The 17,592-nt window shown below is 44.5% G+C and overlaps 1 protein-coding gene across 1 annotated transcript in view; it reads right to left on the reverse strand.

The window, feature by feature from the left end:
* Window positions 1-7,477, reverse strand: part of adgrl2a (adhesion G protein-coupled receptor L2a) — a 160,234-nt gene extending 152,757 nt beyond the window's left edge. Inside the window, exon 1 of the mRNA XM_056603611.1 lies at window positions 7,276-7,477. Within this exon, the coding sequence (XP_056459586.1) occupies window positions 7,276-7,391 (116 nt within the window). The 5' untranslated portion in view covers window positions 7,392-7,477. The remainder of the gene's footprint in view (window positions 1-7,275) is intronic.
* Between the last annotated feature and the right edge of the window lie 10,115 nt (window positions 7,478-17,592).

Raw genomic sequence — 17,592 nt, forward strand, 5'->3', positions numbered from 1 at the left:
AAGAATCACAATGTGGATGGGATGCATTGCCCACACAGTGGGTTTGCGGAGGTGTGGGTCCAACTGAGTAACACAAAACAGAACAGGGATACAAGATTAGATACAAAAAGATAAAAAATATAGAAAAATAATACAATATATTATATTAGATAGATTAAAATAATAAAATGTAGTAAATAGTAGAAAAAAAAAAATATATATATATATATATAGATTAACCTTAATTTATAATAATAATCATAAATAATCAATCAATAATAATACAAATATAAATGTAAAAAATCAAAAAAGAAAATATAGAAACCTTGATATTTCTATATTAGAAAATGTATAATAAAAATATCGAACAATATTTGAACAACATCGTACAAATATAGAACACATCAACTGTGCAGTTAAACTCTACAATAGCATTTGATCCGAACCATCAAAGGCAATCATACAATTAATTAAAATATCACACAGACAGGGTAATAGCTTTCCCTCCCGTGAGCCCTTGTCCAATCGGTGGCAGCTAAGCCCTCTCCTACTGTATTTACCCATGAATGGTTTTCCTTCTGTGGGCTACACCAACCAGTGATCCCCCAGTCATCATCCACTCCCCCTACCACACACACACGGGCCCCCCCCCAACAGAACCAGAGGTGTCCTCCGTAGCTCCGAGGGGGAATTGGAGTTGACCACCCCCTTCGCTGAACTGAAATTGTGATAATGACATCAATAGCCGTCTCTGCTACCGAGGGAGATTAGAATTCTATCGGTGTTGGGAGGCGGCAGGATCGATGCCGCGGCATTCTGCTGATCTAGCACGGGGACCCAGATAGCGTTTGTTTCTTCTTATCGCCGTGCCGACGCTCTCGTTTACAGTGGATCATTGGAAAATGTATTAGAGGCTGGGGTTGTATTGCTTCTCCCGGAGTAAGACCCCGGCCCCTTTGTGGGGTAGGGGACCAGGAGCCAGGGCTAAGACATCTCCTCAGAGGCTTTTTAATGTAATGTTGAATCGCAGTGGGGCCGGGGGGAGCAGGTGCCAACAGTTAGCCAACGCTGGGATGGGAGCCATGTGTACCCGGGATTCTGATAACTTATGTGTTTTCAGATTGAAAATGTCTTCATATAATTTTGTATTATTACATTTTAATTGCTTTAATTGATTTATCTATACATTTTTTCTATTTTGTCAGGATGCCACGGTTAAGTTGATAGTGTCCATCCATCTACTGTCGAATGACATGCAATTCAAGGTAAATTAAAAAGCAATTGAAGGCAATCGTAGAGTTTTGTCCCGTTTTTTCGTGGTTGTATTTCTACCAGGAATGAAAACAATTAATCACACAGCACACCATTTTTTTTTTATTCCATCACTACTTATCTGGCTGAATCGCAAAAAAAGATGTCAGCGGAAATTGCATTTATTATATAAAAAGAACAACAGTGATTTGTTTTCTTTGACATTAGTCAAACCCGAGCTCGATGGAAATCCAATTCAGAAAGCCACACAAGAGTGTGTTTGTGTGTCGGTCTGTCCATCTGTCTGTCTGTGTGTGCGTGTGTTTCCATGTGCCTCAGGCAATGTAGTTTAATGGCCTTCCTATGTGTTAAGTGATGGGGGTATCTGCTCAATTGTTTATGAAGAAAATCTATTATCACTTCAGAATTAAGATATGCTGGCTGTTGTAACGTGATTTCAAGCAACGATAACACTCTATTACTATTTTTTTTCGCTCTCTGGCCCACTGTAGCTATATTTCACGTTGTCATTTTGATGATTCCAGTTATTTTATTTTTACTTAAGCATGGCGGCCAGGAGTAATATAAATTAAGGTGCTTTGCCTAACAGATTGCGATGAAATAGCTAAATAATTTCCCGAGAAAGACGGTGCCGTGAAACAGAATGATGTAGCAAATAAAATCCCAGACGCTAATATGACACAAAGCTGTCAACGTTGTTCCGGCTAATGTAGCCAAGACAAAGGACAGGGTGGGAGAAATAACTCACTTGGATAAAATATTCAACCGTATTTACACGGGGACTCTGTGTTAGTATAAGTGTTGATGGGCCCTTCTGATGTATCGCCCTAATTTTACAGCCAGGCTTCTGGGGGCCCTGATCTATGGGAGTGTGTGTCTCAGATTCTGTCTCATCTGTAAGAGTGTAAGCATCTCCCGAGACCAATTGCCGAAGCCCTAATGACTATTCTATGCGTCCTGGCCGCCTTCACTTTGGCAGGGAAAATGTAATTGAAAATATTCCCATGCAAAGTTTCACCTTTTCAGGCCTCCCAGGGCACTCGTCTAAAAATGCAGACTAATTAAATATATGTAAAATATGGTATTTTATAGCTTTGCATGGTCAGAGGCAGTGACATAATTAAGTATGCTAATAATAAATAATACACGCGAAGAGAATGGCAGCTTTTGCATGTTTTATGCATTTGTTCTTTCTCTCGGGGTCCGTCTATCTGCGGCACTGCGTATCTATCCATCCATCCATCTATCCACAGCCAGACGTTTGTCCGTATCTATCTATCCATCCTTCTATCCATCCTTTCATCCAATCCGTCCATTATCGCGCTGATGAGCACAATGATTTCATTAGACTTGATTGAAATATTTCACGTGATACGAGTATTTAAATATGTTAATATGTCAATATTGAAGCACTTCCGCCGAGAGAGAGAGACGTTCCAGCGAGCGCTCACTCCCATTCTCCTGGCCTCCATCTTAGCTACTGGCTGGTTAATCACGGTGAGCCATTCCAAATCTAATCCCTGACCTTTCGCAAGAGCCAGATATTAGCACAATTAAAGTGTCGTAGAAGATGAGCTCAGATTTCTTGCAAATCTCCCCCTCAAAATGAGCTCCTGACAGCAGGAAGGGGGTGCGATAAGATGCCAAGGAGGGGGGTAACTGATAGCACTCCTGATACTATGCATCCACATGCAGTTTAACCTTTCCCTCCGCCGTCATAAAGCATGTCAAATAATAATTGGACAACGAGATAAGGGGCTAATTGAATAATAAATTACCTTAAGTGAAAAAGAAGAAAGAAAGAAAGGAATGGCCCGGGATGGCGGGCTCTGGAGGGGGGGGGCTACCTATCGCTTTGGTGCCTACCAAACAAATCATAGATTTGTTTTCCCTTTTTTGTCCAGCTGTCCACACTGCGTGAGGCTTGATGGCTTGCTGCAGGCAGCCACTCTATGTCTAAGAAAGGAGGCTTCAAATGGTCCATAAGCAATTCTAGAAGGGGAAATAACATGAGTGACTGGAGCACATTACAAACCCGAAGAATAGGGGGAAATTTACTTCCTGTTGCTCCCAGTTTGAATTTCAATCAAATTAGTGTCTGTTAAACTCAGAGTGACCCGTCTGGCTCCGTTTCATCTGAAATGCCGATGAGGTTGATGCCACAATTATCAAGGCAGGCATCTCTCTCAAGAGGCCAGCCTGTTGATCGGAGACAGCCGCTGAAAAATTAAATCATTTCCAGCGGACCCCCGGGAGCCCAGCGGGGTTGAGGAGAGGGGGGGGGGGGGGGGGGGGGCTCGGCTAAAGAAACAATGCGTTTCAAAAAAGAAACGCACATACACAAACAATCACGCCCACATAAACACACACAAGCATACGAAGGCGTATACACACACACACACACACACACACACACACTTGCGGGCGCGCATAAACACAAGCACCCAGGTTATGAGCTTCTCCTTCAAGCGGGCTGGTGTAACGACGTTACAGGAAATGGGCAGTTATAGATTAGCCAATCCCGCATTTGAATTTCAACTCCCGACCCAATATCACAGTGAGATAATCTGGGAAGTGGTAATTACCGTCAGATGCTAGCGTTTATGCTATATTTATTGACGCTGGCAACAATACTCACTGGGGTTGTCCAGAGGCCGTTGCCTGCGTTTTGTCATGTAATAAGATATATCATCCCCTGTCTACATTTGACCTTTTTGACCTTTTCTTTTTTAGTTCGGGATAAGAACTGCACTGCCGAAGACCCTTTTTAAAAAACGACTGCAATAGCAAAGTAATAATATCTAAGTGGAGAAGCCTCAGAAGAATTAAAAATGCAATTCAAGAATATTTTCCTCGCCCCTGAGGTTCATACAAGTTTAAAAAAAAAAAAATGTCCCATCAAATCCGATTCCGTGGATCGCATTTTAATCACCACTTCATCAATGATACAGTGAGAGGAGAGCGAAACACATATTGCCATTAGAGCAAGAGTTTTTATGCGTCATGAATTTTGTCCACTTCCACTTGAAGCCGGGCAATTTATTCAATCTCGATTTGCTTGAGCCTGAAATAGACACAAACGCCATATGTACGCAAGGACAGCATGTCCAAGACAATGTCCCGTCATCCGGAAACAGTGGGCCAAATCTCTGGAGAGCCACGCTAAGCGCATCACTGCACTGTTTCCCAACTCCTCCCCATTTAAGCCGGCGCACGTCATTATTATTAGGGCACATAATAAATAAATAATTTGGAGAGAAAAAGGAAGAAAACTCATGCAAATCCGTCCGATCCAGAGTATCTCCCTCCCACTCGTAATGCTAGTAATGCACATTGCGTCTGTGTCTGGAGGGCAGTCTTTCATTGATTATTCGTGTTAGTGATACACTCTTTGTCAAAGCCATGATACACAGGTCAAGACGAACCCTGGCAATGTTGTTACAGTAATCAATGATTCCGTAATTGAATACTTCGGAGAAGCTCATTAGCCGTCCAAAAATGGAATCAATATTTACGAGTGACTTATTCCCCATCTCATACCTGGACGCAATCTTTGTCTTTTTTAGCTCGAACGATTAACCAGGAACTGGAGCATGCGGTCTTCATAGCTTATTCCTGCCCAATAGGGGGGGGCCCTCTATGATGGATACACTTCAGCCACCCACACCCACACACACACACACACACACACCCCGACACACACACACACACACTCAACCACAAACACACACACACAGCCAACGCCGGAGTAAAACGTGAGTTGTGATCTTCCTGGCGAGAGACTTCACTAATTTAGCTGGTCCTGCGCCACTCAGGCAGGCTGAGTTTCGGCGGTGACAGCACGACGAATCTCAATCCATCACTTTTACACCAACAACTTCATTAGTTCAAACTGTACCGCCATGCAGTTTCACATCTGCCAGGGAGGTGTCCGACGTGAAGTATCTCCTGCACACGTTATTACCCACTAGAGTCGACTAATTGCTTGCAGCTGAATGTTCTAATTGAGCCACAGTAGTCCTGAGGATATTTCATAAAACCATTGTGCTCATGAATATAATATGCCTGGTCTGATACAAAAAAAACACTCACACAAGTTGAGCGAGAAAGAGAGAGAGAGAGAGAGAGAACGAGAGAGAGAGAGAGAGAGAGAGAGAGAGAGAGAGAGAGAGAGAGAGAGAGAGAGAGAGAGAGAGAGAGAGAGAGAGAGAGAGAGAGCGAGAGAGAGCCAACGGGATCTATTGAGGCCCCCGATCCAATTCTCCACACTCCAGGACTACACTCAATTTAGGGGTCTCTGCTGTTGTCATCACCCAGTACCCCCTCCTCCCCCCCTTTTTTTTTATCTCCTGTGCAAATTAAATCTAAATTAGTAGGTCAAAGTAATCATAAAAAAATACATTTAAACAACTCCTGGGCAGCTCTGGAGACAGAGCCAAGAAGTAACGGAAATATTACAAAAAGGGGGATAAAGGGAAAATATTCATCTCTGGAGGGGAACGCATTTCACCCCTATGAGGGATAATATTTTTCAGCTGGGCGAGCGAGCGCAGACAGCTTAATACTGACTGGCACAGATCAGCCTGCTGGCTATTTAATGCGCCACCCATCCGCCCAAGCAAGCATCCACACAAATATTTCGACCACAAATGCATCGTCGATGGGTAGGAATTGTGCAGTCCATTTCTAAAAATAAAAGGAAAAAAATAAATAAACATTCCCTAATTAGTCTCATGTGTTTTATTTCAAGTCAGGGGACGATCGCACTATTAGGAATACTACATATCTAAAATTATGCAAAAGAGAGCGGTAGTTAATTAAATTCGGAAAATCCTAAAAAAGATGTATGCTCATGCCATGTCAGCCCTCTCCCTCCCCTGGTTGCTGGGCCAATGCACTTTGTGAGTCGAGTGTGCAAGTGCGTGAGTGTGCTTTTGTGTGGGCGCACACAATATCTGGGGGTAGGGGTCTTGCCCGACAACAAAGGGGCCATGAGCAAACTCTAGTGTGCCCCCCACACCCAACCCCCCACTCGTAAGAAAGAAGAGTGTGTGAGTCAGCGATCTAACTTCGTCAAACACAGCTTGAAAATAAACCCTTTAAATACAAGAACTCAGAAGGCAGTATTATTATTTCACTATTTGATATATATCTCTATATATAGAAATATTTTTTATACACGCTTTATTTCCCAAGATGGGAGCAGCACATTTGCTGACAGTCCCGAACCCTCCAATATCTCTTCTTCTGCGGTGCTTGTGTCTTCCCACCCTGTCCACATTGACTCCCAAGGCTTCCCAGTGTGACGAACGGTTTCATGTCTAAGGCCTTGAGTATGCGTCAAACACTGTGTGTGTGTGCGTGTGCATGTGTGTGAGTGTGAGTGTGAGTGTGAGTGTGTGTGTGTGTGTGTGTGTGTGTGTGTGTGTGTGTGTGTGTGTGTGTGTGTGTGTGTGTGTGTGTGTGTGTGTGTGTGCGTGCACGTGTCTGTGTCCATGCAGCTGTGTAACTCCGTTAACCACTGAAGCATGTTTGTTATGTATCGTACAGGCGGTTCCTTCAAAGAGCTTATCGCGGGTGCATCAAACCGTCCATAATCACGCGACTTTGTGCACAGAGCATGTGTTACACTTCCTTGATTAGCGACTTAAGGCTGTGGGTGTGTGCAGTAGGCATTAGTCTACAGTTGTCCCAGTTGTCCTCTACAGTCGTCACTGTCGTTAGTCACTTGAGTGTACTGAAAGCTAATAAAATGGGCTGCTTGTATTTTTCACGTTGTTTTAACGCATCACCTCGCAAAGCTAACATTTTCCCGATCGTTTGCGATCATCGGGCTCGCACCGTCCCCGGAGTCCGTCCGGGGCCCCATCTCTGGGGCCCCTTGCTCTATGCACCACGGGGTCCGACCTCCGGGACCCCCTGCTCTCTGCACCCCCGGGGCCCGACCTCCGGGACCCCCTGCTCTCTGCACCTCTGACATCCGACTGGATATCGACGTAAAAAACCTTGGCGCGGCGGGTTTACCTTTGTGTCATGATCTTGTAGGCGTCGGGCAGGTAGCAGTTGACGTTCTCCATCTGGAAGGGGTCGGCGTCGCAGATCTTGTCGTCCGTCCGGCCGTAGTTGGCGCTCTCGATCATGATGACGTCGCTCCCCGGACAGCGCAGGTCGATGGGGTAGCCCTCGCACGACAGCTCCCTCCGAACCAGGCCAAAAGGCAGGGCCGCACGGCTGAACCCTGCACGGGGAGGGAGGGAGGGAGGGAGGGAGGGAGGGGGGTGGAGAGGGAGGGAGAGGGAGGGGGAGGAGGGGGATGGAGGAGGCAGGGAAATAGGAGACAAAGAGAGGATTGGATATCAGTACAACGAAGAGATCGGAGGGAGGAGTGTAACATGGGGGAACGTGGGGACAATAGCACCGCATCCGATGGTCGTCTCTCGTTATTATAACAGAGGAGTTTACAGTACGCCCTATGCGTCAGGACCGAGACGTACTCGTAATGAGAACATTTCTGCTCTTGCTTACTGCTTCGTGGGTTCTTAAGGGGTAAATGGTGGTGCTCATTATCTTGTGTTTCAGCCTTTCATTTATTCGTTCATCAATAAATAATACAAATGTATTCATTGCATTGCATTGTTTATATGCATATATTCAAGACACGTAAAGCGCTGGACATAGTGAGTGTATGCGTATCATCAACTACCAGTGTGTAGCAGCACCAACCTGGGTGCTTCAAATCACCTGTGTGCCTCACACCCACTGTATGAGTCATTTGGTTGCAGTACCAGTCCTAAAGTAGGACTGGGAGTCCTTATTTGGTTGGGATTGATCAATACATTGACTGGTGTCGGCCAGGCCGGTGTTCCGGTTATGTTTTGTCCGTCTACCACCCACATGGCCTATTGACTGGCTGCTCGTCCTGAATCACAATTGTGGTCAGGCCTAGAACCACCACTATAATGATCAACAATCACTCGCTGGATTAAAGTCTCTACACCAAGATGATATATATAAATAAATGGAAAAACCAAACGATACGGTAAATATTCAAATATAGTACGGGAATGTTTCAGATCGATACGTGTAATCGTATCAATGCCAACTTGTCATTCAAAATCATCCATCCTGAGCTGCTGTCATTGGCATTCGTGGTCTATTCTGCGATACCCGTTTTAATCTGGGAAATGAAGCAGAACAAGCATCTGTACAGCATGAGACTGTAATTTAATCCTCAGCACTCGCAATCGAAGACCGGACTGTTTGGAAAGGCAAGGGCGAGCAGACAGAGTCGGACTGTGTGTGTGTGTGAGTGTGTGTGTGTGTGTGTGTTGGGGGGGGGGGGGGGGGGGGGGAGTTGTGGAGTTGAGTGGAGAAAAAAAATCATATTGCGCCTTTGTGTTCAGTAAATGTGAATACAACCAAATAGCAGGATTTAGGGTAAAGTGAACTATTTTGCTAAATTTTCTCAAATCCCTATGAATATCGGGCTTTACCAGATATACAGGGACAAAGTCACGTCCTACTCCAGAAGAAGGGCACATTTGATCAGTCCAAGAACTACCAGAATGTGGAATGTAAATAAAGATCACAATGGACACACACTCACTAATTACTGCCCTGTATCCAAAGAATCGAAAAGCTCAGACATGACATGGCATCTGGCTTTTTGCACCAATTTAAACTCCTGTCTTTATTTTTTTTTGGACATCCCATATTGGTCCTGCCTCATGAGGTTATCTATGTTTACAAGCCCTCAACGTACCAAAGATTTGGTTTGCATTCCTGGGGTCAGGCAAACGCCAGTCTTGCTTACATCGTAGTGCCGAGATCATTCTGCAAATGGGGTTGACATGGCTGGTTTGACCTGCGACTCCCCCCGAGCAAAAGGGCTTGGGAGACCTTGAGAGGGAGAGACACGTAGCTCCTAACTGCTCCTGAATTAGCTGGTTGCTGCCCTTGGTGGTGGATATCACCAGCCATGTGTGACTATAGGGGGGCATGGTCAAATGTTGCATGAGTTTACAAGTTGTAAGGGCTTAAGCTAGCTATAGAGGTTCCAAAAGGGCAATATAAATGCTGACTATTTAATTAGGAAGATTGTTCGCTGTAGCAGACCATGATGACTTACCCGATGTAAATTTTGTTTAATTTATTGAGGCTTATGTCTTGAGTAGACGATGCATACAGTTCTATTAAGGCCGTTTTACAGCCATGCTCATGTGCTCAGTTAAGTCCATGTGTAAGACTTTAGATTGCAACAGTGGAGGCTTTATCAATTAACTACAACTGCCATTATACTGCCTGGCTAAATGCTGCGCGACAATTATAGGGAATTAACTATCTATATTGTACACACTGTTGTACACTTGTACGCCAGGAAATACAACTGGTATTTTTCCAATGGAAAATACATGTTGTACACAAATTTGCACTGCCTGAACTTTGTGTACCAATCAGCGAGTATTGCTTAGGTGCCCAGCTCTTTATTTGAAACCGAGACAGATCCAAGAAGGTAAACAACAGCTAGGCCTATAACTCCTTACAAACTGGCAGCTGTCTTAGTTTATCTTGACTCTCTGGAGCTATTTGTTGGGAAGCTTACAATCAGAAGGGCAGATCTGCTCTGTATCCCTTCACTATTTTTGACAACTTCTCTCATGTGACCAATGCACAATAAAAAACTGAAGGCACTTAAGTTAGATTTTTCAACATTTCTGCTCTGTAAATGCATAATGTGCAGCACAATTTTGCAGAGGTGTGGAGGAAAATAACCCAAGGGGTGTGGAATGTAAACGCGGTGGTTGAGCAACGGGACTTGACAGCCAATCTCAACTTCATCAATGTGTTCCACCCGAGTTCCATCAAAAGTCAGAGGCGTGCTCTGTCATAACTACAAGAACCTATGTTATACATCAATCACTGCCAAATGGCAACTTTTATACCCAACCCTGCTTTGAAATTACCCTCTGTATAATGGAGACATCTGTCTGTTTCCTTTCTTTTCATTACTAGAAGAAAGTTCATTACAAAAAGCCACATATGGAGCTTCTGACACAATTAAAAGCTTTGTACTTGCTTCTCTCCCCTGCCATAACAACTACTCACCATAAATACAAATAATGGACTAATGATGCAAGTTATGGTGGTAAACAAGTGTCACAAGCACATTTTGGCGGCACAGAAACGTATTCTTTTAATTCTTCTTCTTCTTCCGATGCGATGGCCTTGATCGGGCAATGATCTGCATTTGCCTTACTCTGGAGGTCACACGGATCAATCTTACAGCAGTCATGTACCTCTGAGTGGGGATACATAAGGGTTCCATTGACCCACTTTCTGCTTGGAAGCGATCTGGATCCATGCAAATTGCCTCCAGAGTTGGAGTTCTCCAGAATCACTAGCCAAACCACACCCATGCCCAGCGACCCCAAAAGCACTGTTAAAACACTTGAATCAGTCCGTAACGGCTTTAACCCCCAAGATTCTGGTTGCGTGATTTACTAGTGATTGGGTCTGTCCCCTTAAGTAAAGGAGCAGAAAGAAAATGTGCACAAGATGAGAATTCCACTGAACCTAGTCTAGCGGCTTTTCCACTCTGCTGATGACAGGGTGCAGTAATGATAATGCATTTTCCTGTGCAAACCACTGGAAATCAAACAAAAGTCTGCTCGTCCAATGGATTCACCAGCTGCGCTTTTGCATCGTCAAACAGAGGCATTTTATGTTCATAATGTTATCTTCATAAATTTATGTTCATTCAGCTACAGGAACATCTACAACGTAATTCACTGTTTGAAAACATTCCAATCTTGTTTCCGAACTCTGCCCATAGTACCGAGACAGCATTGTTGAGGGTAACCAATGACCATCTCATCTCTTCAGATTCTGGATCCCCCTCCCTTCTCGTCCTCCTCGACCTTTCAGCGGCGTTTGACACTGTCAACCACCATATCCTCCTAAGCCGCCTCCACACCGACATTGGTCTCCGTCACTCCACACTGGACTGGTGCACCTCGTACCTCGCAGACAGGACAGAGTACGTCAGCCTGGGATCCGCCAGGTCCAAAACAGCCTCGTCACTTGATGTCCCCCAAGGATCTGTCCTAGGACCCCTGCTCTTCATTTTATACATTCTGCCACCGGGTCGTGTCGTCAGCCGACACGGCATCTCTTTTCACTGCTGCGCCGATGACTGCTACTCAGTTGTACCTGCAAACCGACCCCCACCTATGCTCTACCCCGGTCTCTTCATCATCATCTGCTCCCTCTTCACCATCATCTCTAATCCTCTCCACCTGCAAGGAGGAGATTAGGGCGCGGATGAGTCACAACTTCCTCCAGCTGAACAGCTCTAAAACTGAAGCCATACAAATTGGCACCCCTCATCAGTTCCAGGGATCACCCATAACCGTCATCTCCTTCTCCGGTAAAGACATCCCCCTCTCACCCACAGTTACCACCCTCGGTGTGAAGCTGGACCCACAACTGACCTCTGCAAACCACATCAAACATCTGTACAAAACCTGCCTTTTCCATATCAAGAACATTTCTTAACTCCTCCCCTTCATCACTTTCTCTGAGAAACTCCAAGTCCACGCCTTAATCTTCTCCAGGCTTGATCCCTGTAACAGATTGCTCATCGGTATACCCAATAAACACCTTCAGAAACTTCAATTCATTCAGAACTGTGCTGCCCAAACTCTGATGAAAACCCTCAAATACGACCACATTACCCCCATTCTTCAGAGCCTCCATTGGCTCCCCACAACCTCATGAATTCAATACAAGATTGCCCTCATCACCCACCTTTGCATCTACAGCGACACCCCGCAATACCTCAAAGACCTTCTTACCCCTCACTCATCCACCGTTACCTCCGGTCCCAAAGCAGCCATCTCCTCCATCAACCCCGCCCAAGACTTCACACCATGGGAGAACAAGCCTTCTGCTCCGCTGCCCCTCACATCTGGAACTCCCTCCTCTCACATCTGTGAAAACCCCAATCTGTGGACACTTTTAAAAAAGGGCTTAAAACCTTTTTGTTCAGGCAGGCGTTCCTAAATTGTCCTTATATATTTCATAATTCAATCTGCACTTCAACGCCTCTTTTAAGTGTTTTTATTAATGTATTTTATAAATGGATTAGAATGTGTTATTGCCCTTAGTGTTCTGTTATTCAGTTTTTCGGTTTCTGTAGCACTTTCTCAAGCACTTATGAAAAGCGCTTGACATTTTTATATTATTATTATTATTATTATGATTATTATTATTATTATTATTATTATAAACAACAGCTGGACCAATTGATCAAGACCTGTGCCAAACTACAATTTAATCTGGGCGTCGTATGGTCTTCTTCAGGAGTCAGGCGTGAGGAAACAAAAATCAATGCATGCAGCGATCTAACAAAACCGATTCTTGAGGCATTATTTCCATCTCAATAACGTGAACAATGTTCTGTCCCTGTCAGCGGTGTGGAAATAATGAATCCTCCTATCCAAAACCCTAATAGTTGAACACATTGTGCTGCATAAGGGCACACGTATAAAAATACCAGAACCAGATTCCGCCTCCCTGAAAGATGTCAGAAATGTCTTGTTCAACCGCAGTGTTCAATTGCATGTTCGAGGTGAAAATTTTCTTAAGGAGCGTGTGCTTATCAATCGGATACCTGAATAAGTGCGAATCACAAAGAGATGCCCCTTCTGGACTAATTAAACAGCACTCGTGGAGGATCAAGGCATAGTCAATACAATCTATTATGTGGAGGCTCAACCCTGTGTCCATGGCAACCCCTTGCAGAAGAGCCATAATTGGCCAGATCCCTCCCATCATTGTTGACACTCTTCCTTATCATGCATTCTGGTCAGCCCCACATCTTACCCGAGGAGCGTTCAATGCCTTGATGCCAGGGATGTAGCATACATTGCACTCAGCAGTGATCAGGCCTGTGCTGGAGTACAATGGCAAGCATTCAGTGAGAGGAGCAGAACTCCTCCTTCACACAGACTGTAATTAACTTACTGGCCCGAGCGTACAACATTGAATATGGACCCATTGTTAAATCAAAGGTGTGTGTGTGGGGGGTTAGGGGTATATATATATATATATATATATATATATATATGTATATATGTATGTATATATATATATATATATTTATATATATGTATATATGTATGTATATATATATATATATATATATTTATATATATATATATATATATATATATATATATATATATATTCGATTGCGCATTTTTGACAGCTCCATTTATTTATTTTCGTTTTATTTTTTTCCAACATAATGATCACTCAACCTTTAACGTGCACTGATTGTATGGGGTTATTAATGCTAACATGCGGCTAATTGATTTTGATTGGTGCCAGAGACCTCTGTTTCCACGGGTTGAAGCACTTTATTACACTAATAGAACGCTTCTATTTTAACCCCCCCCCCCCCCCCCGCAATCCATGTTGGCATTTAGTATCATGTTCAACCTTTCAAATGACATTGAGCCAAAACACAAACTGCAGCTACAGAACAAAAAAAAGGCCTTATATGCAAGGGGGGGGCAATTAGAGTCCGTCTCCCCGGTGCTGTAATGTTTTAATTCATTTTTTGCCTTCCGAGCCAAATCAATTGGAAAGTGACCATCTGCCAGGACGCAATGTCACTGAAGCGAAAGTAATGAACAAAATGTCTTCCAATTTCACACAAATGACGAGTCATTAAGACCATCGGCTGCTACCTCGAAGCGCAGCTTCGTCCAACACTGCCGGACATGGCGATTACACTGTTAACCATGCGTGGAAACCACTAAATACTGTGTGTGTATACCGGTATACCCTTTAAAAAACAGCACTCATTTCACCGAGACACAAGAAGACCAATGCAATTGATACCGCCAGGGCCGGATACCGAACGAAGGCAGCAGAAACGACAGGCTCCGTGGCTCTGTGGCAGCATAGACGTCTCGCCTACAATTAATGCCTTTCACATAACATTACTCTGTGTACCTTGAGGTATACAAGCTTTCAGAGTTATTCCGAGGGGGGGACAGAGGCAGAGGGCTGATCAAAAGACCCATTCAGGCGCTCCCGCCACCGCCATTGTGGTGCGCAAACAAAAGAGAGATCTCGGATTATTTTGATGTGAAACCAGATAATTTTTTCTGTCGAGATCCGATGAGGAAGTGTGACCGAGGCGCCAGCCCAATGCTTGTCGTCCGCCGTGAACGCATCCCTTTGATTCTCCTCGGCCCGGCCTGATGACGGCTGAACAACGGTCTGTGAATGAGCGAGCATTTCCACCATTATTCTGCGAGTCCGTAGGTACAAGGCTGCTTGCTGGCTGACTCAGGGTGAAAGGACAGTGTGAGCTATAGAAACTTGGCTGAAACCACAGGAAACACAGCTTGGATCCCCATGTTTCTGAGGGCCTACCCTTCTCGGCCAAGCCAAAGAAACGGAGAACGACAAAAATAATAACGAAGCTTGGCTCTACCCCACAGTGGCGAGCTCCTTAATCCATAGATCCTTTACAACAGCATGTGTCATACCGGAGATGGGCCCACACAAGGAAGTAAAAGGAAGACAAATATTCAATATTTACAAGCTGAATGAAGCACCGTGCTTAACAGCAGGGCGCTGGGTGGACAGAAGACTAGAGCATGCAATCAGCCCTGTTTTTTTCCCCCACCTAACTTGGCCTGTACCCGGACCAAATCCTGCCCAAATATAGACAGATTTGACCGCAGCGTGGGGTCACCCAATCAGACCAAAGCCATGTGGCGCTTAAATAAAAATGTGTTTTTAATGTTGCAATATATTTAGAACATTCATTATTAATATGGATCATCTATTATTTAGAACACAGCGCTTCTTGATTAAAAGAGGCTTTATGGCGCTTTATTTAGAATGAGTCGTTTGCGATAATGACCTCGTAATTAGATCTTGGATCCTTAATGATCACATCTGACCAGTGCACCCATACGTCCAAAGTCCTCCCTAATGTGTTGCTTTGGAATCCGATCGGATTATGTGTTCTCACACTGCACTAATCCAAATGGGCAATGACCATCACAACACATAGATGAACTGTATTATAAATATCATACGTACTACTATTTTACTAACAAAATGGTACTACTAATCATAACAATAATATTTGTATTGTTTAAAATGTAATATTTACTCTAATAATCATGACCATCATAACGGTCGTTATAGTAATAACCAAAATAATTATTGTTGACGTTGCTTTGCCAGAAATAAGTGAAGGGAGCGAGGGGATGGGGAGAACCAGTGACGTGACAGGGAAGAGAACGGCCGCTGCAACGGGAGCAGGGACACCACTCATTTGTATTCCCCGAACCATCCCATTCACTCCAGTTCATCTACATCTCTGCTCCCTCCACAGGCACCCCAGGGGGGCTATCAGGTGCATCTTTGATATAGGTACACAGGCTCTGAAAAATATCTTGTCATTTATCTCTGGATAGACATGATGGGGGGAATAGAAATCCTCTAGCTGTTTGTTCTCCTTTGGTGCTCGGATGGGATTTTCTTTTTTTTCTTTTCCCAAAAGAAATTTAGCCTGTCGGGAGCCCTCTGCTGCCAGCGTTTCTAAACGAAAAGACAGGCCCACACGTGGGGCAAGAGTGGTTGTCTGCACAATTTGCATCATTTTTTTTTTTTATCACAGTGTGCCTAAGCGAGGCTGAAATTACAACGTACATTCGAAACTTGCCATACCTTTGGCAATGAGCTAAAAATCCAAGTCTGTTAAAACGTACTAGCCGAATTCAAAATCTTTCCTAAATGCATTCCTTTTTCCTTCGTCGTGTTCAATCATGTCATGTATTCATACAGATACAAGATGGATCAAGTGTTGCAGATGAAATGGCAATGCCGTGCACCCGCCAGAAAGTGAGCCTCATCAGATTCCATGTTCACTTGGGTGGAAATCAACCTTAAGGCCTAATTAAGCCCTAACGGCCTGGTCAAGGTCATAAATCCTCTTTTTTTTCATAATGCATTATTGACTCCACATCATCATCTGCCCATGGCGGATGACTGAACTCACACACAACAGCACACAATGTCATCATGTCTCATATTGGCTATCCTCTGGATATGTGTGTGTGTGTGTGTGTGTGTGTGTGTGTGTGTGTGTGTGTGTGTGTGTGTGTGTGTGTGTGTGTGTGTGTGTGTGTGTGTGTGTGTGTGTGTGTGTGTGTGTGTGTGTGTGTGTGAGCGTGTGTGTGTGTGAGCGTGTGTGTGTGTGTGTGTGTGTGTGTGAGCGTGTGTGTGTTTGGGGTAGGGGTAGGGGGCGTCAGGTCAAGCAGAAGGAAAACAAAAAGGAAGTTATCACAATTCAATTTCTGCAGTGACTGTCACATGGGAAAACCCTGCAGTGACCCAGAAGAGGTGTATCGATGAGCTGTATGACAAGTATTTCTACTAGAAAACAATTACTAGAAGCTGCACATAGACTCTCAATGACTCCAATATTGTGGAATATTGAGAATGACTTTCAGGTTTTTTTTATGTGCCTTGAAATGTGAACAAATAAGGACAACAGGACATTTTAAATTCATCTTAAAAAAAGATTGTCGGCACATAATCGAACACCACTCCACTCAAAAATTGTGCTGTAAGTGCCATGCTCTTGACCATGATAATGGCCTCGTCCTATTTGAAGGGAGAGATTGCACCGGGCAATAGCCGTTCAATTTATCATTTTAGACAAACAGGAACTTTGGACCCGATTACTCAGCCTTATTGCCGCGTGCACCACTCGTTATCCCGTCACCCAGAGCGAGCTCCAGACCCGATTGCATATCATCTTGTGAGGAGTTGGGCGGCTACATCTGTTGCGAAAGACGGCCCACAATGGATTCAAATGCCTATTGTTGACTCGCCTGCTCCAACCCCGTTTGCACCTCCCATTATAAATGCTCCCTAAAAAAAAAAAGATACGTGCAGGATTTCCGAAGAGCGCCAAAAGGTTTTCCATACTTCGCTCCGACGAAGCATGCCGGGCTTCTCAATTCAATAAGGGCGGAGAAAAAAAAGAATGAAACGAAAACAACATTCCCGGGTGGATTCACAGTGGCATGGCGCCCGTCGCACACGCCGCCGCTATAGCTGCTTGTGTTGCTCTCTTGATGTGCTCTCACACATCCTGGCAAAGACCGCAGCAGCAGCAGCAGCAGCAGCAGCAGCAGCAGTGTTTCCCCCTCGCTGCACCGTCGCAGTCCCAGGCAGCTCTCATGTGTATGCATTCTGGGCCCCATTATTCAGCCGCTGCCTCCACTGACCCTCTCTCCGCACCCC

Source organism: Gadus chalcogrammus, chromosome 12 (assembly GCF_026213295.1).
Source record: "Gadus chalcogrammus isolate NIFS_2021 chromosome 12, NIFS_Gcha_1.0, whole genome shotgun sequence".
Taxonomy (NCBI): Eukaryota; Metazoa; Chordata; class Actinopteri; order Gadiformes; family Gadidae; genus Gadus; species Gadus chalcogrammus.